The sequence below is a fragment of the Pempheris klunzingeri genome, chromosome 10, assembly GCF_042242105.1.
Source record: "Pempheris klunzingeri isolate RE-2024b chromosome 10, fPemKlu1.hap1, whole genome shotgun sequence".
Taxonomy (NCBI): Eukaryota; Metazoa; Chordata; class Actinopteri; order Acropomatiformes; family Pempheridae; genus Pempheris; species Pempheris klunzingeri.
This window is the reverse complement of record NC_092021.1, coordinates 24,537,216-24,565,210: the sequence shown is the minus strand read 5'-3', so window position 1 is coordinate 24,565,210 and position 27,995 is coordinate 24,537,216. Positions and strand designations below refer to the sequence as shown.

The 27,995-nt window shown below is 41.9% G+C and overlaps 2 protein-coding genes across 2 annotated transcripts; one reads left to right on the top strand and one right to left on the bottom strand.

Annotated features, from left to right (window-relative positions):
* Window positions 1–748: 748 nt before the first annotated feature.
* On the bottom strand, window positions 749–15,045 carry stam2 (signal transducing adaptor molecule (SH3 domain and ITAM motif) 2). The gene is made up of 14 exons (XM_070837778.1): window positions 14,912–15,045; window positions 13,187–13,271; window positions 12,903–12,978; window positions 11,901–11,996; window positions 11,190–11,336; window positions 8,238–8,304; window positions 7,657–7,855; window positions 7,118–7,212; window positions 6,892–6,974; window positions 6,713–6,800; window positions 6,533–6,587; window positions 6,292–6,439; window positions 3,844–4,010; window positions 749–3,216 (listed from the first exon to the last, which is right to left on the bottom strand). The coding sequence occupies exons 1-14, from the start codon at window positions 14,949–14,951 to the stop codon at window positions 3,021–3,023; spliced, it is 1,542 nt and encodes a 513-aa protein (XP_070693879.1). The 5' UTR covers window positions 14,952–15,045; the 3' UTR covers window positions 749–3,020.
* Window positions 15,046–16,419: 1,374 nt separating this feature from the next.
* On the top strand, window positions 16,420–25,877 carry hacd2 (3-hydroxyacyl-CoA dehydratase 2). Its single transcript, XM_070838051.1, has 7 exons — window positions 16,420–16,618; window positions 19,354–19,471; window positions 20,287–20,305; window positions 22,060–22,148; window positions 22,673–22,794; window positions 24,682–24,860; window positions 25,145–25,877. The coding sequence occupies exons 1-7, from the start codon at window positions 16,494–16,496 to the stop codon at window positions 25,225–25,227; spliced, it is 735 nt and encodes a 244-aa protein (XP_070694152.1). The 5' UTR covers window positions 16,420–16,493; the 3' UTR covers window positions 25,228–25,877.
* The last annotated feature ends 2,118 nt before the right edge of the window (window positions 25,878–27,995 follow it).

Sequence of the window (27,995 nt, the reverse complement as noted above, 5' to 3'; positions counted from 1 at the left end):
ACTACAAACGCTGCAGACTAGAGAAAAAACAAAATAACTAGAACCTGCCTGAATATTCAAGAACAATTTTCACCTTTTCCATGATGCTGACGGGTAACTTTAAATAGCTCTTATGGTAAAAAGAACATATTCTAACATATACAGACTGCAGTCATAGATTTTCATGTACATTTGTAGCCCAGCACATTCACAGTCTTCCCTCCAAAATAAAACAGGACGGTCTTATCTCGGCAAACGAACCAGGACAAACAACAGATGATAAAATCTCCTCAGTCATCCTCACAGACAGCCCCACCAGCTGCGCCTTCTCTGACAATCCCGCCGTCACAGTCAGCCGAGAGGCCTTTAGACTGCGTCTCCATCCTGGTGGAGAGCAGCCCGTGAACATTTATTTCTAAAGAGGGTTTTTTTTTTTTTTTTTTACCTGCACTTTGCCATCAAACTATCTCTGACATTTACAGGATCCCCAGTGCGTCTTTTTTGAAAAGTAAAGAGCAGAAACTATAAAAAGGCCGAGTTCAATGAATAAATCATGTCTTGTGGGTAATGATCACATTATTGGCGTGTTCATCACGTGCAGCTGGTGAGGTGTGCGGGGAATATGAGAGGCTAATTAGGCAGACAGTCACCATCTTAATCACGCTCCTCTTAATTGTATAAAATGTAATTACTCCAACACATCCAAAGGGAAACGTAGGCACAGACCACCCTCAAAGCTCCATTCTTTCTTTTTTTTTTTTTTTTTTATTTCAAAGAATATTATAAGTTTGCTCTGTTACAAAAGCAGTTTTAAAATCCTGGATAAAGGAACTTCTCCTGGAATATTTTAAATATACAGAATTATACATACCCAGCGGATACTGAGACTGTTACTCGCCAAAGTTGTGTCTGTGTCATTCTTTGATTTCTACAGAAAAACAAGGCATCCAGTGGTGAATAAATGTTTACAAAGCTAAGGTGCAACGTCAATGCTGACAAAACCAAGTATTTTACACTTAATATACGTACAGTGCCTTTAATACGAGGCACGTAGAGGAAATATAGACAGTTGCGGCTAAAATCATAACGACGGAGCTACTGCGACAGGACTGTAGATTCCTTAATTCTAACCCCAAAACTGAAGAAGAGCCAACAGGAGGCTTAAAACATGACGTCTCTGTCTTCACATTAACAACAACTGATGATCTCTGAACATTTTCTCCCATTTACATTTTGTATGAACAATTAAAGGAAAAGCAGAAGCACAGTGAGAATAATAATTACACATTCTCCAACCAAGTAACTTACACGATGTCTCGATATATATATATATAAATCAAAGTACAGGCAACGTCATCGATGATTCTGAATTTAGGTAAATAGACATAAAAAAAACTATCTCACTCGTGGACTTCCTAAGAGGTTCGGCCAAAAGGAAGAGACCCTAAACGTGAGGACGAGAGGCAGGAAGGTACTGATGGAGAAATCATGAACAGATGCAGGATTTCATCAGATTAATTAACACACAAAAGACCCAACTAACTACTTCTCAGGTTACCGTAGATGATCCTTGTGGAACTTTTACAATGAACATGCATATGTATTTTTTTTTTTTGTTTTGTTTTTTAAAAAAACAAACGCACACACACACAAACAAACATATCCACACAAGAAATGACATCTTAAATATCTCAAATGCAACCACAGAATGCATTACAAGGCAGTGGACTTAAGGGAAAGTCATTTACACAAACATAACTGTTAACATACAAGTCTGAGAGCTGGAAATATAGTTTGTACTTCAGAAATTGTGATGAAAACATAGATCTGCTGCAGCGATGGATGCTGGTGAGTAAGAAAACAAACAAAAGAAAAAGAAAAGGAGCTTCTGCCCTTTCAATAACTGCTCACTTTGTCCTGAAGCGAGCACCGGAGCCCCGACCCACAAGTTTGATAAGTGCTGGCGCTGCAGAGCCATGAGCTCTCACACCAGGCGGATGAACTCAGCTACCGACTTTAAAAACATTAAAAACTAAAAGGACGCCGAAACATTTAGGCCATGTTCACCTTAACGTCAAATGGGGCTCATCCACACGAGCTGGCGCCCCGGCATGTGGAGCACGTCTGCTCAGTTCTCTCTGTCCGAGCTACGACTGGGGTTTTCTTTTTTTATTTTTTATTTACTCAGGAGAACAATTTCAACACAGTTCTGATTTTGTCTTAGTTTCAGCCGTGTTTTTCTCACAGGCATCTGACGGAGCAGATATGCTTCTGTTTGGATCAGTAAACCGGCCGTGCAAAGGCTTGAGTTTCACATGCAGTCGCGCACGTGTGTGTGTGTGTGTGTGTGTGTGTGTGTGTGTGTGTGTGTGATCACACTGAGCTTGTATTAGGCGTTAATGTAGAACAGTTCTGCGGCTGAAGGCATCCAGTGCAGACATTGGCCCTGCTGCTGTGCCGGTGTGGACACAGCAGTGAGAAGAGGCACGACGGAGAGAAAAGAGTTTCCCACATTTATCGACATTAATGTGGACATGGCCTGAGAGGTGAGCTCAGATACAGCATTGTGTGGAGGAAAAAGCAGTGTGTTGAACGAAGGATTGTGAAATAATAATCGTGACATGGCCTTGAGACCCAGCTCTTCCTCTGTGTCAACCTGTGGCGTTCACCGTCAGCCGAGAAAAGAGACGTGAAGGACAGGAGAGAGCTCCCGACGCCATGTTTAGCCTCACATACAGCAGCGGAGGAGGACATGCACACAGAGAACACAACAGTCCTGCGTCACACACACACACACACACACACACACACACACCTCAGTTATTTCAGCCTCCACGGGGTGTGTTCAGTTCGGCTTATCAGGCACAAAAAGTGGCTGAGGGAACGTTCCCAAAGCAAGTACCACACACACAGACACACAGACAGACACACACAGACACAGACAGACAGACACACACTCACGGTAAGCCAAATGAACCAACCACAGGAAACTGAAATATATGGAGGATGTATTCATCTCAGGTGTGCCATCAGTGGGAGTTTTACAGCAGAGGCTGCTGGTAATACGCTGCCTGCTGCTGCTGCTGCTGCTGAGGGGCCTGGTGGGGGGGGGCTCCCACTGGATAGGACACGGGAGGCATGCTGGAGTTGTGATAGGTCGACATGTCCATGGCCACGCCTGCGTGGGGTGGGTACGGAGCTCCAGCTTGGTTCATGTACTGAGCGTTGATTCCACTGCTGTGAAGAAAACACAGATGCGACACAAATTTGCAGGTCTTATATATTATATTATATATATTTACTCCTACACCTTTTGTTTCACCTGCTTGTGTGCACGTAATAGTTGTGTTTATTTAAACCCATCTTTGTCTCTTTCAAGATCCTGCTAGATTTCCTGTGTAGAACTAAATCTTTAAGCACATCTAACAACACGTCCACATATTAGAAACCAGGGCTGCCCGGTGGCTCAGTACATCATCTGTGCTCCTGACATCGTTCTGTTGTCCAAATGATTGGTTTCAAGCTGGTGTTTTTTTTATTCAAACACAGTTCACGGCACCAATTTAAGAGTTAGTGTGTGATTTGCTGACAGATATTTGAAACGATGAATGAACACCAGACATGTCACCCAGATCGATATCAGATTCAGTTCCACCCAGTTGGAGCATGCTGTGACGTCCTCTGGGACACACTCCAAGGACAAATATGATGAAGATCAGCCAAATGAATGACACATATTGACAAGCTACTCGTACAGCAGTCAGCCACAATCTTTTCCTGCTTATTTGCTTCTCACATTTTTTGATAAGTGACAAAAGAGCTGCCTTTACAGTGTTTTCCCTGTATGTCATGTATGTTTCCTACCTCATGTAGTGAGGCTGGGCAGCTTGGTTGTTGGGTGGGGCTGAAACGTTGGGGGGCAGCGAGTGCAGCGGTCCTGGTGTGTCGCTGGGCAGAGCGTAGGGCTGCGCAGGAGGAACCTGGGGCATCGCTGGAGGCAGGTAGGGAGCGCCGGCGGGGCCGAGGTAGCCCTGAGCAGGTGAGAGGGAGAGATGAGAGCGCTGTCATTATTTTTTACCACAGAACACAGTGTCAGCAATAATAAGAGTGCTGTATACACACACCACAGTATGGCTTAGAGCTAGTTCAGTTAGCGCCAACATAGAAATTTCACAATAAAAAAACCGTAAAAGTACCAAACAGTTACAAGATATACAAATAAATAGTATTTAAAGAAATAGTGTGATATTTTAGGAAATACAAGTTCCATTTCTTGGTCCAGAAACACAGAAAACAGTCCAGTGTGTAAAACCTCAACATGCTGTTTTTTCTGTTTGGGTTTTGTTTACAACATGTTGATCAGTGAACGTCAGAGATGCAGTATTTTTACTTTTTATTTAAGTGGGCTGGTAAAAATAGTTTGAGGCATTCCTGGACTACTTTTTGTACCGTTAAATTGGCAAAACCTCTCATCCCACTTTTGATTAGTCAAATCTGGCACCACCTCAGAGGAGCTGGGAGACATGGAGGGTCAGCTGGACGCTACTTCATATTTACAATCAAGCCTGTGGTATAACTCTGATGGCCAAATCTCAATGTTTTGCTTCAAGTCCAAAGTAAAAAATTACAAACTCTCTTTTACTAAACTATTATAGAAACTCTAATTGCCGTCATTCAACCCTCTCGGATGCATTCTTCTAAATCCAGAGTTTCTATTTCCTCTGAGAAATAATAGCATCTGTCTCCCGGTAGTTTCTAGCTACACTAATAAAAGAACATGTCCAGAAAATGTCTGGCTACTGACAGTTTGATACAGAATGTATATAAAACACTTAGGGGGGGTTAACTATTTGAATAATCTATGAATAGTTATAGCATGCTGGTCTGACATGCACATCCCTTAACGTCACTGCAGGTGCAGCAACAACCTGGTTTTGTTTTCACAGCACTCTGCAAAAATAAAAGATGATGTGCAAAAAGAAAAAAAAAAAAGAAAGAGAAAGGACGTGGAGCAGCACTCCGGTGTGGGCCTGCTCAGTCGAAGTGGACATTTTTCTAAAACTCGGGGGAGAGACAGTGACATCAATCACTGCAGAGAAAACAGCCACTGCCAAGAAAACCCTGGCAGCATCCAGCTCTCCAGGGAGGAAGAAAAGGCTGACTGAATGTCAAGCTATCAGGATGAATACGAAAAGCAAAACAGAAATCAACTGCTTTACTGACCAAATATAACACACAGTATAATAATATAATACGAGACTAATAGCTGATAGGTATAATCATGTGAGTGCTCTGAATGTTTTTCCTCCACATTAGTCCTCTGTTGAAAAACCATCACACACTGGAAATGACCAAGTAGTTTATCAGAACAAAAAAAAAAACCTTTAACAGAGAAAAACATCCAGCCTTTAGTTCTAGAAACCTCCACCTGAATCCCTCCTTAAATAATGAATGACCTGCTACTGTGTTTTATTGACTCGGCACGCTTCACAAGACACATAAAAGATGACTGCAGGGCAACGCCACGAGTCCTGAGTGATGAGAAGACCAAGCACACATGAACCAGCTTTAATGTAACATCATGTGTTTAAGTGGCCTCTTATTAAGACTGGACACAAGACGATTATTGAGATCAGGATTATTCATTTAAATAGACAGAACAGTGCTTCCACTTCCATGTTGAGCCACATTCCTGCCAACGTACAAATATTTACATCGACATAAACACGTCCATCTGCTACTTGGATCACGTTTTGCCAACTTTGTACGCAGAATCAAACAGATATGTGACGGCCGTTATTCTTCTTGGCCTCCGTGGATTTATCATACTGAAGTTTGGGGTGTTTTTTCAGGTGGTTGAACAAGTTTGTTGTGTTTCTTTACAGTGCAGATGCACGTCTCATGCACCCTTTGCACACCAGTTGTTCCCGCTAAACATCACTTGCTCTAAATCTGAAATCCTTCCAATCAAAAGGATGATTGCTAAGGAATTAGCTCTTTCTGCTCCGTGGCTGGCGGTTAGTGCAGGAAACTCTTCATTAGTTGCTGAGCACACATTCGAAACATCGTTATCACAGCCGATCACGCTCACTTCACCGTAGAAAGCGAAGATCATGATGGAGGTTAATATTCTGTTAGTTGTGCAGCCCTAATAATTAGCATTAACAGTTTCTGTGGTTCCGCACAACACTTCCCCAACCAACATTGTTTTTGTCTTTTGTCTTGTGAGCTTTTCATTTGGTTGTGAGCCGCTATATGAATAAAATGCTTTTAGTATGAGTGCTAAACAAGAGGTGAAATCATTTTTCTGACCTGCATGGCCACAGCTGAGCCTGCTGGTGCGTACTGCGCCTGCATCTTGGAGTACGCCGAGTAGTACGGTGCCTCGTTCATGAGCTTGTTGTAAAGCTCCAGGGCCTCCAGGACTTTCACATTCAACTCTGACAACTCTGAGTGTTTCCTGCAACGTTGGGAGGGAGACAGTTATCAGACGCTAAGCTGGGCCTTTAGTGAATCAGTAATGATCATTCTGACACATCTAAAAACTCACTACCTGTCAATCTCCTGCAGCTTCTCATCGATCAGCGGGTTCATCTGCTCACACGCATCTGTGCAGATATTCACAGTCAGGGAGGGAAACAGAAACAGAGTTAGAAAACAAGAGTGCAGCTGAGGCCGACTGCAGTTGTGAGGGGCAGAGCCACTGGATTTACACCAGCATTAATGTTTATACCCTCCAGCTGGAGCAGCTCTGGTGAGTCAGGAACTGGATCTGCAGGATCTGCGTTCTGCAGCAGCGCCAGCGTTCTGTCCATCTTCCCCTGCAGAAAGAAGAGAGCAGCTTTGGGTTGATGGTTTGACTGAGAGGCGACTGGGTTTGTAAATGTACGCGCAAATGAGGAAATGTAGTACATCATCAATGAAGACTGGCTCGGGCTCGGCTTTGGTTTCCAGGCTCGTCTCTTCGGGGCTGCTCGTCTTCTCAACATGAGCCACTGTGGAGGAAAAGGTGACGTTCAATTAGAAGCTCTGGAACTAATTTTCTCCAGTTTCAACCAAATAGCGGCGGAGCACAGAGGCTCTTTCTAAAAAAGATACTACTACGATGTTCACTTCCAGATCCAACGGAAACACCAACCTGTCTCTGGCTCAGCGTTCAGATTGGTTGTGACAAAGTTGGAGGGGAAAAGCCCCACCCCTCGGTGGTTCTCTCCTTTCCACCAGTTTGGATCGCTATAAAACAAAACCATGACATAGGAACAAACCTCAGTGTCTGAGTTTCAAACCAGTCAGCACCATCACAGAGTAAGAAATGTTAAAAATAGGTCACGCAGAGTCTTTTTTAGGACTTCAGTTTTCCTCCGAGTTCCTTACTTTATTTGTGGGACAGACTTTGTCCCACTATTAAGACATAATAAACACTATCTGGATACAAAACACTGTAGACTCTATGCTCAGTGCAGGAGCTTAACTTAACACACAGTCAACATTATAAACTTTATAAAAAGGTAGAATTTACCAGTGTTGTCTTAGACTGTGTGTATCTGAAGAATATAGAAAACTGCTCATCTGTATTTCCTAATCTGAGAAGCATTAATGGCGGTAACGGTAAGCATCGGTGTGTTTGGAGGATAAAAACAGAGGTGATTGATGATCGGGAGTGTTGTGAAACATTACCTGTCATCCAAAACCAGAATAACTTCTCCAGTTTTGAAGGTCAGCTCATTATCTTCAGCCGCTTCAAAGTCGTACAGCGCACGCACCTTTCGGACCTCCTGCCCCCCGCCGCCGTTGGTGTAGTTCGGAGGGTCAGAGGTGGCGGTCAGGGGCCGGGTCTCCGCCTGCTGCCGCTGTTCCTGCAAGGACAGCTCGATGGCTGGGAGAGACGGAGGCGTGGAAGAGAAGGAGAAGAGAGAACAGACGAGAAACGGAAAGGAGAAGACTAGTGTTGGTCAAATGTCGAACACAGGAGCAGACGCAGGATTAATCATTCTCCCTGAGAATACAAGCAGACATCGGCTTAAATGCAAGATGAAAATAATCAATACTGCAGTCAACAAAACAACCCTGTTATGCGTGGGAGCATAAAAACTAGTCAATAATCAATTTAAACTGTTCTACTCCTTATAAAAAGGACTGATTCTCTCAGAATTTAGACACAAACTGATAATAATGCTCCTGTTCCTGGTAATGATGCTTAGCACAACAGAAGAGGGGCACTAATGATGATAAAGACGAACGATTGGGTCTCACTTTACCTTTGGCCAGGTTGTCATCATCTGATGCTTTGCTCGCAGCCGGTGTGCTGACCTTTGTGGTGGAGCCCTGTGGTTAATATAGAAGGATAAGTTCACGTCTGTGTGTGTGTGTGTGTGTGTGTGTGTGTGTGTGTACATACAGGAGGGGGTGAGAGTGCAGCTAAACTAAAGACTAGAAGATTCCCAGTCACTGTAATGCCACCTGCAGTCCATGCTGGGTGCTACATGAGGCTGTAGCCTCCAGACAGAAAGCCTCCACCCAGCTGTCTCATTATTTCTAGTCTAAAGTGACCCGAGGCGGCTCTCTGACACGGCAATGAGGTCAAAGTGGACAAAACAGGTCAACTGGATGCTGTTGCCAGTGCTAAACAACAAAACGTCACCCCCACATATTCACTGTGGGTCAACGGATGCTTAATGCCGACAGTCAGTGAGCCAGTAAGTATAAGACTTCTCTTTTCCACATGCAGCAAAAGAAAAATCATCAACATATTGGAGCAGATTCTCAGGGCGCAGGAAACAGGCAGACATTCAGATGTTTTTATGGCTTAAACATAACCAAGGACAAAAGAGCGGTAGTCTGTTAGTGTGCATTAGATACTGGGAACAACAGATAAAGACAGTACGGGTCACAAGGGAAGGAGCATTTAAGCAAATTGATTGCAGATCTTGAACTGAGCAGAACTGAGAGAGAATTAAATATGAGTAATAAAACAAAAAGCTCCCCTGATCAGGCTTCAGAGGTGGTAAAACTTGTGATTTAAGAACAGTAAGCGTGTCTGAGTGAATAGATGAGGTAAGGTAGGTAAGAGAAGTACTACTGCGCAAATGGAGTTACTTCAGAACTAAAACAGATACATAATACTATGCTAATGTGTTTTACACTTGAAAACAAGCTAATCAGAGGGGAACAGTCCTCATTCACACCCAGAGGGCTGGCTGAACATGAGTGATGAGTGGTGTAGCTAAAGGTATATAATAAGGTAAATACTCAGAAGCACTGGCACAGCTTGAACCACTCTACCTGCTGCTGTTTGCTCATCAGCTGATGGGGATTAAATGCCATACCTGCTGCCACCCGCTCCCCATTAGAGCACGTTTCCCAGCCCTTCCCTTGAAATACACAGCGCACCACCTCAGCTAAACGGAGCGCAGCCAGCGGCAACGAAGTGAGGATCAGACGGCCAATTAAACCCCAAAGATTTCTTGACAAACTGACAGCTGTCTCGTGATATATATATATTTTTTTTTCTTCCACTCATAAACAGAACAAGCAGAGGTTTCACTCTGAGCTGAGTGTGACTTGATGCTGTGTAGTATTTGAATGTGAGGCTCCGTCTAAAGAAAGAAAGGATGGATGGAGTTTGGCTCTGGCAGCCTGTAAAGCTCCGCTGATTAATGCGCTTCGATACGGACTGACTCAAACAGCACGTCCTGCTCTGTAAGAGGGAGGAGACGGAGAGAAACTCAGGTTTCGTTCAAAACTGCCAGCGAGCAGGTTGGGTCCAGACTGGGTTACCATGGTAACTGTCCCAGAGTATACATTACCCTCCTCCTCTCACGTTTAAGATTTCACTGAACCCGCTGACGTCGAACCAGATGAACACGTGTTTGTTATTTGTTTATTAAAAGCCAGAATATGAGAAATGAGCCTCCTCTCCCCTGCGTGTCCTAACGGATGTATTAAAAAGCGCTGCCTCGATCACACAACCTAACGAAGGAAAATGAAGTCAGCATCTTCATCGCTCTCTCCACCTCTTCATCACCAAAATCCTCCTGCTTTATTGCATCAGTGTCAGCTTCTCTTTTACACTGTTCGTTAAGCCCGTCTTGCTGTTTTTGGGTTGCTTTGCAGTCGCTCCAATGCTGGAACAGCAACTTCTTCTGCAGGAGGCTTTCCCCAGCATCTGAGGTGACTGCACCTCTCTCTGCTATTGGCCAAAGTGTCCTGTAACAGGTTAGACTGTTTAAAGCCTAAAAACAGAGCCAAGAAGAGGTGCAGATGTCTACGTTTCTCCAAGACCAACACTGAAAGATTATTATGGATTGTTTCACTAGTGACGCCCAAAAATAAACTACCTACCCCAGCTTTAAAACACACTTTTGAAAGTGAAGTGTCAACCTCAGACCAGACAACATCTAAAGAAGCAAAGCCCTTGATAAACACACCACAGAAAGCGTCGGCAGCAGGCCGACTGTGATCACAGACGATCCAGCTGTAAGTCTGCTGCTTTGTGGCAACCTGAGAGCAAAGTCCACTTCAGGCTTTGACACATATAATCTTACTACATAACAAATTACACAGACATCAAACAAAGAGCAGCACAGAGACCAGAAGGCGGCTCTGTCCACAACAGTGAACGCTCAAACACACACACAGAATTATGTCCAATATGTGAAGAGGAAATTCCACTGTAAGCACTTGCCATACAAACAGAGACAGACGAGCTCCACCCAATCTGAACCCTCATGCTGGCAACACGCTGGTCTGCAGTGAAACCACAGCTGTAACGACAGCCTCAAGCCGGACCAAACACATCTACACACACACACACACTTTTTGTTTTTGTGGTACAGGCACTAAAAGTGTAATTAAGGGAAGAAAACCAGCAAAACAAAGAGAACTGCCAACACATTTCATCTGCTGAGTGACACTCAACCGTTTCCTCCAACATGTTAGGATCCAACTAAAAACTAAGAGCTACAAGCACCAAACTGTAAAATTAACGCTGGCTGGTGTTATGGTGAAGCTGGTGAAGTGTTGGCAGCGGAGCTAAAAGAGATGGAAGAGGCTGGGGGTGAAAGACACATGCAGTTTTTTTTTTCTTACTGAAGAAATGAGTTTAAAGCTTTTTGTCCAGATGATTGGTTTAATCGTTATTTAGTGGAAATGGTGTGCTGCTGTGTTAAGTTCTCAAAGTCAGACCCGTCATCTCATTCTGTACGACGTACCTGTGAGGATGCGGAGGGGAAGCTGGTGCCCTCCTCCTTCAAAGACTTGATGGTGGCGCCAATCAGGCTGAGCTGTGGATCCTTCTGGAAGTCCTCTGCCCACTCCACCATCAGAGCCTTTAGCTTCTCACACACCTTCGGATGGGCCTACAGAGGACACACACACACACACACACAACTGTGTTTTGAGCCAAATGGACACTTGCATCACGTCCATCACTGACGCGTCTCATGGAACAGGAACGCTTCCTTTTTATTAAATGAATCAATCCACAGTGTGAGACACACATCACTTTCCGCCCTGTGCTTTTTTTTAGATGTTGAGTCTAGTTATGGTGACATCTGGTGCACAGACAGCTGTTTAAATCACAAAAACATACCACTGTGTCTGTGTGTTTAACTTTTTAACCATTTCTCCACTGACTGATCAAAGCTTCCAGGCAGATTCCCCACTCACGCTGGGTAGGCGGGGATATAAAATCAATACAGGATGTCGTTTGCTAATGACAGAATCAGAGTAGATTGAATGATACAATGCTTCCTGTGTAGATTCCCAGTGATGGCCTCCAATAAGTGGGCTCCAACACTGTTAAGGACCAGATGACTGTACTGGTGACTTGTACATGTGAGTACAGGTGTGAGACTGACGCTGGTCAGATGGCGACAAAACAGGAATGATGAGGAGAAATAAAAAAATAAAAGTTGACATACCCTGTTCAGCACACCACGCACTTCACCAGCAAACTCCCGTGAGCAGATTTCCAGGTGGAATATTTTGCCACAGTTTGACACACAAGCTCCCAGCAACTGCAAGAGAAGAAGAAGACATTATACAATATGATTAAACAGCTGGTATATTTTGTTTTATCGCAATAAAATGGAGGATTTTTTAAAATGCATTTCAACCAGGTTCATTTTTCTCCAACTCGCATCACTGAATTATTTAAAGTACATATTAATAGCAGGCTAGGATTGTGTAATTATAAGTGGTTTTGATGACATTGGGACTTGAATAATCTGAATGAGTGACTGCACAGATTCTAAATATAGACCAGACCATGTGACAGTATTTGCTCCTGATGACTCAGACGGAGACAGAGACAGAGACACGGCTCTCCCACCATGAAATATCCCACTTTCCTGCGTGGCTTTAACAATGGGACTATTATTACTAGATCAGTTACAGCTTAACTGCAGCTAAGTTGCATTACTGATCACATATTTCTCGCGCCTGAATGGTGACGGAAGAGTTTGACCCTCCGCTACACTGATGAACTTCGTGTTTCTTTGTTCCTGTTCAGGGAGGAGTGTGTGCACTTTGGGTCGTAAATGGTTATTTGGAAGAAAAACAAACAGGATGTTTATGATAAGCGTGGAACTGTAGCTGAGCTTTTTGTTGTTTCCATTGTGAGGAAATAGTCTTGATCATCTTGATCTCTATGAATTTGTAACTGCTGCTTTATGAAGCACTTTGAGATTACTTTGTTCTGTAATTAATTTTAATTATTTGAATTTATTCTTATCTTAGCTTTTAGTTACTTATTAAATGAGTGCATTCTCATAAAGTTTGGGGACGTATTTGGTCTTTTTTAACAGAAAAATGAACTGATGTTTTTACGGATATGTCATATGTCTGGTGCAGCACATTTCTGGATGGCAAGTGTTTAAGATGTGTATGAATTTGGTGGCATAAAAGCTTAACAACAGACTCACATTGAGGGCCTGCATGGCAACATGAGGCACTTTGTGGTTGATTCTCTTCATAATGGATCTCAAGCTGTCCTTTGGTCTGAAGGAGAGGAGAAGAGAACAGAATTATCACATTATATTATTACAATAAGTCACTAAAGAACAAACACAGGTCCTGATGATGATATCTGGTGTCGACCATTTTTAAATTCAAAGTCTTATACAAATGTACTTTTCTTTAAGAAAGTGCTATTTAAATGCTAATAAGCTTTTATTATTCAAAAGGAAAATGCCTTTTTCCAGCTTACCCATTGGGTGTCGTTCCAATCTTATCGCAGATGTCCATAATGAGCCCCCAGTCATCTGTTGTGTTGTTTTCATTGGTTGCTTTCTCTGGAAATGTGTCAAACAGGGACACAGTGCATATGGACGAGTGAGAAAATATCTTAGCTGGCATCACGCTTGCTCGTCTTCAGACACAATGTGTTCATGGGCAGACACGCCAGTCACAGTGGGCCAGTGTTATAGTAATAAATAGCCAGCGCTGAGCTGCCACATTTTAGAACCAGTTAATGCTGAAACACCTAAAGTTGAAAAACAAATCTAGGAGCCAACACACTTTCACATCTTATGCTGTGTTGATGGGTGAACATGCACCTGAGCTGTTTAGTCGAGATGACAAACACGATCTTGAAGCATTTTATCTTTGGAAGGTGACGGCCTAAAGGAGAGCCTCGCTCATTAAACGGTAAAGGTTTTGCTGTGAGGTAATAGTGACAGTAGTGTTATGTCAGAGGTGTTGAGTCACCATCACCACTGCTTTGTGAAACGTTAGCAGGAAATCACCCAAATGCACATTTCCAGCTCATAGTGAACCCTGTCATGCTGCTCATCCTCCTGACTAGTCAACACTCAGAGAGCCAGTTAGGTGTAACAGTGTGCTATTGTATGGTCATACAAGCACGGTGGTGTTGGAGGGACAGATAAGGGAGGTGACCTAGGACGTTTGCATAGACATTTACATGACACGACTGTGGAAAAAGACACAACTACAACACGCTTAAGCAATTAGTTGAGTACTAATCAGTTTATAGACAGAAAATGTACTGCAAACCATTTAGATCAGGTCGGTACATTTCTAATTGTATTCACGGCCCATTAATCTACTTATTCAATTGGTTGTTCTACTAATAACATATCAGAAAATATTGATAAAATGACCATTACAAATACTTAAAAGCCCAATTTGACTTCTTTAAATTGCCTGTTTTGTCTGGCCAAGATATTCACACAACTACCACACAAGACAAAGGAAAAACAGCAAATCCTCACAACTGAGATCTGAAACTAGAGAAATGTTTGGCACTTTTACTGTCAACTGAGTCATTCATCCAACAATAACCAATAATTTCAGCTTTCATTCTGATATTTAATATGAAACATGATTTGGTTCAACCCTCTTATATACATGAGGATGACAACATCATCATTATGAACTGAACATCTTCCAGTTTTGGACTGTTAGAAAGAAACTGATGGTCATTTTAAACTAATTACATGTATTTTGAGGACTGGTCAATCAACAGGAAAAACATCAGCAAATAAAGAGGGATGATAATAGTCGATATTTGCCCTGATCCTACTGTCACACTCACCATTTAGAAACAATCTCTGAGTTTCTAACGTTTCTTGCCAGTCACGGTTTTTATGAATCAGCCTCAAAAGTTAGTTAGCAAACAGTCGCTTATTCTAGCGAATGAACTGATCGATTAATTCAATGAAAATCAGTGACAACCACTCAGGTGCACGTTAAGAAAGCAGCTGAGACCCGTGGATGCTGTTGTTATCGTTACCAAAAGTGGCAGAGCTCAAGAAGAGCTGAAGAACTCCAGCTAAGCTAACGTTAGCTTCGAGTGTTGTTGGCCCCATCGTTAGCTGACATAAGCTAAGCTAGGCTAAAGTAGGCTAAAATAAGACAAGCTAAGCTAAGCTCTGACACTCTGAAAACACCGAAGAAACATCAGATCGCTTACCGACATCTTGGTCAAATGGATTTTGGGCGAACAAAGGCATGCTAACGAGTTAAAAGAGAGCCAGACTAGTGGAAGAAAGAAAACTGTGATCTTCAGACTGGACCTAAACAAATTTCTCTTCCTTGTCCATTAAACCGCACCAGTTGCACTTCCGGAAAGTTGGCTGTCTTGAATAATGCCTGAACAATATTTTGAAACGCCAGAAAGCAATTGGAAACGCCTGTTTATAATATTTTTATATATATATCTATATATCTATATATAGATATATATATTTGTATTAGCATATTCGTTTTTTTTTTTAAATAATCAACACTGCAGCACATTGACATACATTTCTTAAAATCAAAATGAGACGTGTGTTTAACGCCTCACACTCATACTGACATCTAGTGGGAAAAAAGAGGAACATGAGCACAAGTTTCAATCTTGATTTAAGATAAGAGAGACTTTATTTGTCCCACACTGGGGAAATCCACCTGTTACAGCAACAGAGGAGACAGAAAAAGTGTCAGTAACAGAAGCAGAGCAAAAAAAAGGGATGTAACAAATATAAAAATGAATATGAATATGAAATAAATCTGTAAAATACATACATGTGTGTGTTGCACAGGAATTATTCATAGATTATGGATTCATCACACGCTCTAATTACTTGACATGATAAAAATTATATAAAAAATATAAAATAAAATTAAAAAAACATACAATAAAGACTATAATTACAACAAAAGATATGATACGACAAATCTGCAAATGTGAAGTGTTAAATATGAAGATATTAAACGTGTGCAAATATTTAGGGATGCACAGGAGGGTTGGAGTTAACTGTCAAGAAACATCAGAGGTGTAGTCAATCAGGAGCCCTGGAAGAAAGATTGCCTTTCAGACTGTTTTGTCACATGAAGTATTGGTTTTATCCCAGAAAAATAGCTTTAGATTGAGGGTGTTTTCAGCTCTCTACTGCTCTGTTTGTTTACAGCTTCCTCCCTCTCTCTGACACCCTGGGTTCAATACGCAATAAAAAGGGACATTATGTGAAATATCATGGACATAAGCAATGAACATTTGAATTCAACCATATACATTTACACAACAAAACATCAGCTGATAATGAAGGTATCGAAACTAGATTATTGCACAAGGTTTCTCCCCATTAAAGGGGTCCCTGAGGGCTTTTTTTTTTAATCTGCTGTGAAGTCCTGTGTTTAGCATGTGTGCTGCAAGCAGCAACAGAGGATCAACACAAAGATTACAACGGCAGCTCAAGATGATTCCTCCTCCTATTAATGTTTGCGGACATCCGAGGGAGAGACGATCCAGATTTAAATCACATAAAAAAATAACAGTTAAAATACATACCTTCGACAATTAAATACATTCTCACATTAAAAGGATGCTCAACCTATTTTTAAGGTGATATTTGAGTGAGAGCGCCTCAAAGCGAAGGCGGAAACGAGGAGGGGTGAATCCTCTCGTTCCAGCGCGACACTTCCTGGTGTGGCCCCTGATCGCTTCCTGACTCGGTGAACCTGACAGCCGCCGTTGTGACCACGACCAGAGACCGCTGAGGGCTACAGTCATGTCGGCAGCTGCTCCGGGGACCAGCAAGGCGGCTCACAGCGATGTGGCCCCGAAGAAGAAGAAGGGACCCGGCGCTTTGGCCACGGCCTACCTGGTCATCTACAACGTTGTTATGACAGCGGGGTATGTAGCGTGCTTCCTCGTGCTAATGCTGCTGTGCCGGAGAGTGTGTGTGTGTGTGTATGTGAATGTGTGTGTGCTGAATAATGGGAGCAAGATTTCCCCGCTGTAATGATATTTTTGGATTATTGATCTGCAGACTGTGTGCAGTTATTATTGGAAGCTGCTATCGTGCTGTGCAGTGGAGCAACTTTGCAGTTTGCTTCCTGAACGTCCAACGATTTAAAGAGATAAAGGAGCATCAGACAACCAGCTGGCGTGCACGTTAGACTGTGACTGCACACAGCACAGAAATAATAAGACAGATGGTCTATTGTCTGCAGTCAGCATAAAGTGTGGGCTTTCCTCTTGCATTGCCATTATTTTTGCAGGGCAACGAGTTTCAGCCATTGCACAAGTAAAACCTGATTTAAAAACAACACACAGAAATAATCAATCAGCAGTCAAAAATAATGTGCAGGGAAAAGAAAAAGCTTATCAGGGCTTATCATGTTATTACCCCTGTCTGAAATGTGTGGTGAGGTCATGACATGTAAAGCTAAATGATTAGATATGATCTGCAGGGCTAGAAATAAAATAAGAACAGGCGGTTTAATGGTTTAATCAATAGACAAACTCTTAATGGTGATAATGGATCAATTTAAGTTGTTTAATCCAAGAAATATGTCAGATATTCTCTCAAATGTTTCCACTGTTATATTATTTGTTATATTAATCCAAACCTTTGAGTTTTGGCCCTCAGTTGGACAAAGTGAGATATTTCAAGGTGTCATCTTACACTTTCAGAACTTGTAAGCAGCATTTTTCACTTTATGAACATTTCGTAGGCTAAATTTAACTTTTATTCATAAGAATCACTCATCTGTAATGACAGTGAATGATAATTGCCATCCTAGATAGGTCCCCTGTGTCGCTGAAAACAGCAGGTGGGATGATTGGAGATAAAAATCAGTGGTTGAGTAAGAAGGAACCCGTTAATTTGCTTGAAACGAAGACATGAAATTAACAATTATCTGGAAAGTTTCCCTCTCAGAATATCATCTTAAAAATATACACATGGAAAACGTCAGAATCGTAAAAAGGAGCTGAGTGGGTTTTAATTTCCTTTACACAGTGCACAGAGTTGTAAAAAACACATTTTGTAGGTTTTTCTCTACTAACATAATCAAATTTTCCCCTTTTGACTCAAGTTCACATCAGTTCTTCTGCCCGTCCTCATATTTACCATTATAAACTGTTCTATGAATGATTCAGTGTGGTAATTATTGGTAAACAACAGTGTTTTTTGGATACAGAGATCATTCACACCATCAGAAGTCTCCTAGAAATAACTTTTCAGATGGATTTTATTGTATTTTGAATGATTACAGTTTGTATTAAAGCAGGCTGAATGCACACTAGAAGCCCGTTTTATTACCTAAACCCGCCCGGCCCAGATACTGAGATAAATCTCTGCTTGTCTTTTTATTGCACAGGCTTTCAGACTGTTGCACAACTGAATGGTGGGTGTTGTTTGCTCGCTGTTCCAACCAGTTAGGTCACATTGTGTATGTCTCAGTGCTGATGGGCCACACAGTGCTTGCTTTGTGTTTCGGGTGTCGCACATCCACGTTTGCCACTGTTCAGATTCACTGTTTGCATTCAGATGCTGTTTTGTTTTGGCCCAACTGACCCTGATATTGACATTCATCACTCCCCCTCCCCACGACTGAGACTGAGACTGAGGCCTGATGTACACAAGTCACATTCTTCAACCTGTGAAAACCAGGTGTGAACTGAAACTGAAAAGCTTGTCCCTCCACCAGCTCTGTCCTCCAGCCGACCTCTGACCTGCAGGTTCAGGGGACAAGCTAAGTCTGAATGGTGCAATGCAGCACGGTGGCTCAACATGAACTTTACACCTGTCTTTAATATTCAGACAGAAATAAAACAATGTTTTTTAGTTATTTGGGCTTCGGATTTAGTGAGTAGATTCATGTTTAAGGGATATTATGTCATATCAGCATGGTCGGTATGATTAAGGTCATTAAATGTATTTGTGTGTGAACGTTGGCAGATAAACAAAAGTAAGTTGTTTTAAAGGTGTTTTTATGTATATCTCACCTTCTTTTTTCTCAGTACTGGTGTATTGATTGTTGCTGTGCCTCCATGCAGTGGATTTATGTGTTATGTTTTAGGGTTGTGCTTATGTCCATATGTCACATTCTCCTAAGAGTAATATCTGAGGAAGGATTTCTTCAAACGTCCTCTAAGACTGAACAGTGAACTGGTCAAAGGTCACTGTGTTTTTGGACAAAACTCAAGAATTCATACACTGAAGTGATGATATTTTCTATCATATATACATACAAATATAAATTAGGTCAATTTTCTGGCTGTTATTCGCTGCCATGACTGCAGAAAAGAAGGGCAGATCTGGTACATTGATCCTGGTTCTGGACAAACGTGGAAGTAAAATGAAACTTGAGTGTTTGGCAGAAGCAGTAATTCTGCTTTGTCGTGATTTACATAGCTGAATTTCAAATGGAATTTGCTTGCGTTCCACCTGCACTGTTTACAGTTTGTAAAGTTTCTTGTTCGACTGTAAACCCCTGCCCCAAAGGTACTTTCATCACCACTTTGAAATTATTAAATTAGAGGGATCCAGTCAAAATATAGTACAATTTCAATTCTTTTCTGCAGATTAGAGTAATTTGCTCTCACTAAACACTGTGTCTTCTCTCCCTTCGCCCCCCCAGCTGGCTGGTGATCGCCGTGGGTCTGGTCAGAGCGTACCTGGCCAGAGGAAGCTACCACGGCCTGTACTACTCCATAGAGAAGCCCCTGAAGTTCTTTCAGACTGGAGCTATTCTGGAGGTGAGAAAAGCCCCAAAACAAGATCAAACATCCCAGCTTGGATGTATAATGTGTTTAATATGTATGTGTATGTATATAATGTACAGATATTAGGAGCATTATTTCATGATTACATACGCTGGATGTCACTTAATGGATTAATGACTTTGCAAAACATTTGGTTTAATTATTAATCCCAGATAGTTTCAACTGCTACAAACATCAAGTCAGTCAAAGCTGGCTGAGTGTTGGATTCAGGTCTGCAGCCTGATTTAAACGGGCCTGTTATCTGCTCAGTGTTTGGTATGTCCTCTGTAACACATCAGCGCAGCAGCCTCACACGCTGTTTTAATAAACACTAGAAACGACCGTTTGTAAGATTTCAAACTAATAAAAAAAAAAAAAAATACAAATGTCTGATAAGCGGAGGCACGTGAAACCCCCTGCTATTTTAAATCTAGTTAAAAGAGTTTCGTCTGGGACTCTCAGAGGTGTTAAGAGGGCTCCGACGCCGATGTGTGCAGTGCAGACGCTCAGCAGGAGGTGTGTCATGATCCTGTCCAGACACTCTGGAGCTCAGTGGTGGGAGGCAGCGATCGAACGTCAGAGACCATTCATGAAGTTATGAAATTATCCATAATACAATACTACTACTACTAATTATGATGATAATGAAGACTTGAGTAATACATGATGAATACAGAATCCCAAATTAAGAAAATAAACCAAAAACAGGCCACACAAACAAGAAAGGTGCTCTGCTGTGACTGTGTTGTGACGATGCTCCTCTTCCAGAAGCATCATGAATAATTTTCTGTTATCTTCTCCTTTCACAGATTCTGCACTGTGCTGCAGGTGAGTCTCTCCTCAGCCTCCACCTCCACCTCCTCCTTCTCCTCCTCCTCCTCCTCCACCACCACCCCGCTCTGTGATAAGGCTCTTGCACTGGTCACTACTACTACTACTGTGTCTCTTCTACCTCTATCGATCATCTATCTAAGTGTGGCTCTCTTCAGGCCGCTGGTTTGCCAGATTTTATAGGATTTATAAAGCGTTGCATCACTCACATTAACCAATTTGACTATTCAGAGTTACAGCTGCAAACATCTGAACTAAACTAAGCAGAGTCCCAGATCAGCTGTTGTTATCTGGTGTGTTTGGTTTCATTACAGGTGTCTAGAAAGTTTCTTCGACTGCTCAGAATGTGTTTGCAGATATCTCGGCTCATTTTGCCCAATCATATCGCCGTTTTGTGATTATATTGTATTTGTAGACGCGTCTCGGATATGAATATGTACGGACAAACAGAAGCTTTTCACATTTGAAGTGTTTGCCAAAAGAGAGAGCCGAGGGGCTGCTGGCTCTCGCCGTGTTAATGCAGGAGGAGAGGCCGGCTCGCGCCTGGCTGACTCGCTGCGGTTCACAGTCCATTCCCTTCATTATCTGGGCTTAATGAAGGATTATCTAGGCTCCCTGCAGCTGCTGTCCACTCGGAGCAAACACACACACACACACCTGCCACTCTACGCTCTTTCCTACTGGCCAGTTGAAGACACTGCATCGGGGTTTGATTGGTCGTTCATGCATTCATTCATGAACGGAAAATCAGATTACATTGTTTATATTGCATTTTAATTTTCAAATTTGAATTAACATCTGAATATTGTTCTCAGTGCAGCGGGGTGCCCACTTTGAATATTAAATGTCAAACAGGGTTTTTTCCATTTTCATTTCGATTCGGCCGCAGACGGCCACATATGAGTGTGTGGAAATGAAAATACAAATTGGATTATTGCATTTTCATTTTTACTCCAATAGCACGTTCATATGTGTAGAATTATTACGCAACTGTAGAATTTCATGTTCTAGTTTACATTCTCACTTTAACATAATATATAATATAATGATCCATGGGCCTCCATGAGTAGGCTGATTGCAAATAAGTATAAAATACTGAAAAATGAAGTCTCTCTCTCTCTCTCTCTACTCACCTAAACCTAATCTTTACCTGTTAACGTCAACCTAAACGTGACCATACCCTAACATTAACCCTTTGTATGGTGTTCGGGTGTGTGGGACCCGATTTCATCCGTTTTCATGTTCTTCATCAAAAGAAAAATTATACAATTAATAATTTTTTCAAACTCAGACTCATCAATAGGAGCCAAGGCCAACGAGTCTGAGTTTGAAAAAATAATTAATCGTATCATTTTTCTCTTGGAGGGTCCCCACAAGGTGACTGTGTAGACCAGGGGTGTCAAACATACGGCCCATGGGCCAAAACCGGCCCGCCACAGGGTCCAATCCAGCCCACAGGATGACTTTACAAAGTGTAAAAATGACAGAGAAGACATTAACTGCTATTTAAAATGTGTTCACTGTTCAGTTTTAGACAGCTGTGACTAAATGTTTGGTGCCTCTGTAGACATAATGTGATCTGTATGTTGTAATGCACATGTGTGAAAGATAAACTGAGGCATAATGATGTTTAAGTCCCCACAACATCAGTAATACAAACACAGTGTATTTAAACTCACACGTCTTCAGTATGTGCAGTGACTGTTCTACACCTTTATACACAACAACGTGTGTTTTGACTCGTATCCCAGGAATCGTACCGTCCTCTGTGGTCCTGACCGGGTTCCAGGTCATGTCCCGGGTTTTCCTCACCTGGGCCGTCACACACAGCGTCAGGGAGGTAAGACCAGTGTCCGTCTGTTGTCTGCCCTCCACACATAAATCACACTCTGTATGAACGACGCCGCAATGTAAATGTCAACATGGACTCGTGTTCAGGAGTGACCAGCTGATGTACTGTTTGCCCTGTCAATAGATCGGAGAGGAGTTTATGTGTAAGTAATGATAGATGGTCTTGCTTTAGGGTTTCAGGAATGAATCTGCTGACTTTTAGTGTTGTGAATAACAGATGTACTTCCTGTTTCTGTCTCTTGGATGGATACTCTACTGATTTTCTCTTTCCCTTTTATGCCTAGTGTGTATTGAGACTGTGTTTAGGGGTGCGAGTGTGTGATAACATCATATCTGCATCAGTTTTAACCTAATATCTGATGATAGTAACCATCTGCCTGCAGTGTGACGTGTTCTCTCTGCGCATCCGAAACAAACAGCATGGTTCTGCGATGAAAAGTCTGGATTAGCCTTCAGCATGATGCAGGTCCGTCCGTCCCTCCGTCCTCTGAGTGTGTGTGTGTGTGTCTGCAGGTGCAGAGCGAGGACAGCGTGCTGCTGTTCGTCACCGCCTGGACCGTCACAGAGATCATCCGCTACTCTTTCTACACATTCAGCCTCCTCAATCACCTGCCGTACCTCATCAAGTGGGCCAGGTAGGAACCCAACCCAAAACTGTGTTTGTCTTTATGCTCCATTGTTCAAATACGATGAAGCGGTTATTTGATTAGCGGAAGATTAATTAGCAGCAGCCTTGACAATCACTTGATTTTTTTTCAAGCGAAAATACCAATAATGCTGTTTCCTCTGTTTTATTTCACATTAAACTGACTAACTTTGAGTCATTTACAATATTTTGGACCTTTGGTCAAACGAAACAAGACATTTAAAGACTTCATCTTGTGCTCTGCAAAGCTCTGATGGCATTTTTTGGACAAATAATACACTAAACGATGAATCATATTGATTCAGTTTAATCAATATGACTTGATAAAAGCATTATAGTTGTAGTGTTTTGTATTAATGCTGACGCTGAATGCTGAAACACTTACCCAGCTCTACATTTAGCATAAAGTGTTGTTGAGTGTATTCAAGGATAATTATAAAGAATATTATTGTGAGTTTTTTAACTAAACCAGTCATTTTCATTGTCTGGCTTGTTGCAGGGCAAAAAGTAAATATTATAATTATTGTTATTGCCGTTATTATCACAAGAAATGTTCATTTCATCATTACTGTTACTGCAAAGGTCATTTGTTATGCTACTGTTTTAAAACCTTAAACAGATGTGACACTCTTTGTGGGTGCTATAGCGATAAAAAGGATAATGATTAAGGAGATTTATGTATGTGACACTGTTACAGGGAGAATCTTGTGCTGTTGGAACCATAAACATCTATCTATCCTTCTAATTCATCTCCATTTTCAACCAAGGCAACAGTTGTTAAGAGCCTCCCTCCCCCTGGTCTTTGTTGCTAGGTAGCAAATGAGACCATCGCTATATTGGTATTCGACTTTCAGGTTGAATTGCACCCTGAGAGGCAGAAAAATTAGTCGTGCATCTGTGGATTCAGTGAAGGATCAGAGAAGACGGTCGCTGGGTTTGGAGCACTAGTTTGGGGAGAGGCTGAACGTTGTGTTTTCTCTTCTCTCTGTGGAAGAAAAGGAGTTCAGTGAATCTCTCGTGTATAATTGCAAGCTCTCTCCTCTTCCTCCTCAAAAGGCCCGATGCTTCAGCAGCTGTGTGGTGAAACATTTAGAAGCAGTGGTGTTTCATTTTTGTTTGCGTTCTTGAAATGTTCTTGCAAAGCAGCACATGTATAAAACAGTTAGATTTGAGTTTTGTTACAGTCATTTATATTTATATTTATATATAATGTGTCTGTTGTTTGTTCCACTTTCTCACAACTACTGCAGTGTGCAACTGTGGTTTAAGATTCCAGATGTTTATTGTCACTCTGGTTGTTCCTAAATATAATAGCACAAAAATAAAGACAGCCTAACATCATGTATAAAACAGAATGAAGGCAATAGATCCAGCTCCTGCTCCTTTGACTACAGCTTGCCAGTACGTGTGAGTGTGTCATCTCATACTTCAACAGTTTTACGCCAAAATGTGACTTTCTTTACTTGGGAAATTATCTCTTAAGTTGCCTTAAATATCTGCTCCCATGGTGCTCCACTGGAAGGGGCGGGGCTTCATCTCTCTCTATTAGAAAGGGAGGGGTGTTCAGTTTGTTGATTCCCCCCCCCACTAGATGTCACTAAATCACACACACTGGTCCTTTAAGGACACCGGCTGGTGTGGGTTCACGTTCTCAAACATCCATCTTCCTCCTGCACAGTTTTTAAACCGAGGCGTGTCTACACTGTGGATGAGGTGCCTTTCTTCATCATTTACCTCGTGCCTCTGCACCACTGCTGTGTTTGTCCATATCGTGCTTCTCCCTCATTATTTTGCTGTGTATTCCAGCTCTCATGCTGCTGAATATATAACGAATACTGAAGATCTGTGGTTAATTATTTGTTTTATTTCCTCGCAGGTACACCTTCTTCATTGTGCTGTATCCAATGGGGGTGACTGGGGAACTGCTGACCATCTATGCAGCGCTGCCGTATGTGCAGAAGACGGGCCTGTACTCTGTCACCCTCCCCAACAAGTACAACTTCTCTTTTGACTACCATACCTTCCTCATCCTCATCATGATCTCCTACATTCCCCGTAAGTCGACATGCAGGTTAGGTAACATAAGCTCACAATACAGCTCATAATGGAAATTTGTAAATTCTTCTAAAGATGTACTATTGAGGTCATATTTAAAGGAGGCGTTCTTCCTTCTTTGTTCTCCTTATTTACCTACATAATGCAGACTAGAACAAAACCATCACTAACTACGACCTCAGCGCCTCTGTGACGGTGTGGAGAAACTCACCACTGTCCTTGTGTGATGTAAAACTGGCCTGTTGGTAACATAATGATCTTCACACTGATCTCCCCGCCCCCAGTCTTTCCCCAGCTTTACTTCCACATGATCCGACAGAGGAAGAAGGTGCTGGGCCACGTAGAGGAGTACAGCAAAGTGGAGTGAGGTCAGCAGCAGTCAGACAGATCCGATGGAGGGAAAAGAAACCAAAACAACCAAAAGAAGAGGAGCAAAATCATGTCCGCTAAAAGAAACGCCAGTTGTCAAACTGCCAGAACTGTCCTGGCAGTAGATCCAATTATCAACTTCATTTTTTCCAGCTGTTGTCCAGGTTGTATAGGTGCTCAAATATCATGAACGAACTGGTGTTATATTATGTTGTTATTGTTTTTAATTTATGAACAAACTGCAGCTACTTTTGTTTAGTCCGAGAGCTTGCAGCTGTAAAGAAACTGTATTTTGACCGGAATACAGTCGAGCTGCCGTCTGAGCCGTGAGCAGAACTCAGTCGCAGCAAAGCATTGAACTGAACGACGCACTGATAGAGTCGATAACCTCCTTTTGGTGGGCACTAGTCACCGTAGAGAACCCCCCAGTAGATCTTTCACCACTCGTCTTTTCAGGAGCAGTGTTGCTCCACCACGACGTAGACAGAATAATGTGAAGACTAGTCCTGAAACAAGGTTGTCTGTAGGTTTTGCAGCTGCAGCGTGTGTGTTGGTGCAAACTGTGGTCCAGATTCGTGTTCTTTTCCATTTTATTTTCATTCATTTCAGTAAATTGATTACATTCCTAATTTAGTTCAATAAACCTTTTTTTCATCCTGTGATTGCATGGTTCTCTTTCTGTTTTTCTGTTGTGTTAGCTGCTGTTTGTTTCGGTGTACAGTTGCATTCTCGGTGGTCTGACATTATGTTTTAACATCTTGAGTTTCCCAGTGATGACTGTGAGTTGTGTGTTTTGATTTCCTCATTGCTTGATGCATTAATAATCTGAAGTAGCCACTATGTTTTTCCATCGCACATCCCTCTTCTCTTCATGTGATTGTGTTTGCCTTTTAATGTTAAAGTGACACTTTTTAAAGCATCAATCTCAAATAGAACACACACACTTTCATTCATGCTTTATTCAGCTCTCGTCGCTTCAGTCTTCATCCCACCTCTAATTAGTTAAAGAAGTCAGTCTGTCTAATAACGGGGTGTTAAAAACCTTTAATTAGAAAAGAACAATTAAGACATCACGGCTGAAGTTATGGGTCAACAGATAGCACAACACACGGTCTAGTAGCAACAGTGTTTTCTGATGAAATAAGCTTCGGTACGTATCAAACAAAACCCAAATATATGTTGGATGTTTAACTTTATGGACTTTTATTTTGAAAAACTAAGTAATGTCACTGTATGTTGGCACATAAAGCTGGTGGTCATTGATTCATACAGGGCTATGTCAGCTGAAACACTTTCCCTAAGTAACATGTCCCTCTCAGTGTGGGAATATTAGTTTAGAAAGGAGCAAACAGGTACTGAATTCAGTTAGTGATCTTTATTGTCATGCTTTTTCAATCTAAAGGTGAATAATAATACAGTGCAAAGAAAGATCTGTGAGTCAGACCAGCTCCACCTCTTCTTTACCTGACGAAAAACACACATTTAGTTGGAAACGTAGCACCAAACTGAAGAGCATTCCCTTCCTGACCTCTTTTAGTTTTAAAAGTTTTAACGTGAAGTCTGCTGCCTCTCTGCCCGTCTCAGTACATTTCTGCACCACTGCAGTAAAGCGACAACTTAAACCACTTGAGGTCAGCAAAAACAAGACTTGTGGTTTAACCTAAATTCCAAAACATATTTTCAGATGCCTCTGGTGGTATCTGGTGGTCATGTAGCTAATTTTCACCTGCCTCCGTCCGAGAACATCAGCTGTGAATTTAATCTTGTTTTGTTTTTGTTGTTCTCAGCATAGAGAATTTACACTTTGTTCAACAGTGGCATCTTTTTCTAGTAACATTGTCTCTGCTTCTCTGCATCAGTCATTTCCACACTCCCCTGTAGTGTGGCCCCTCAGGGGTCCTGCCCCACAGCTTTGGTACCACTATTGTGGACACCGAACAAGATGTCAATGGTTTGTTGTCCACAATGAGGTCAATAGATTATCCAGAGTGATTGGAATGGCTTCTAGAAAAAGACACTTTAAATTCAATTTATCTAATCAATCAAATTAGAAAAAGGATTTTAAACTATTTAAAGAATTTTTTCATCCATTGTAATAGAGCGAAAGCAGAAATCTTATGAATGGATATCTCAAAACCTTGCCCGTCTAAATATTGCTCTACTGGAGGTAAGTAAGACGTTTTTTGTTTTTTTTTTGTAAAGTGGGTGAACTAACCCTTTAACGTTTCTAAACCCAGCCCCTACTGTCTTGTGTTCTCTGAAATGTGCACTTAAAAGCTAGCCTTCATCAGCCTGCCTCTTTTAAGCAGTGTCAGCATTACAGATCACCTCCCAAACGTACGTTGTGTTACCCGCTTGTCTCACACTCCTTTATTCTGTAGCAAAGTGAGCAGCTAGTGGCTATAATGTCAGAGCTACCCCGTGTGCTCTTTTTCTCCCCCCCCCCCCCCCTCCATAGATGGCTGAGCATGATGTGGGATACTTGTTGGAAACGTCTTGCAGGAGCAGCGGTGCAGCTTGTTGTAGAACTGCATGAAAGAGGAAATCTGGATGCCTTGAATGATGATTTGTGTTACAACCTAACTTAAAAAAAAAGAATACAAAATACAAAAGCATGGCAAATGTTACTCCAGAACTGGTTCTACTGAATAAAGTTTTGATACAAATGTTTTGCATGGGGCCAGCCGACTTTGTACCGGTATGAATAATGAGTATATATTTACAATAAACCTATAATATGGGAAGCATATTCACTACTTTGTATTG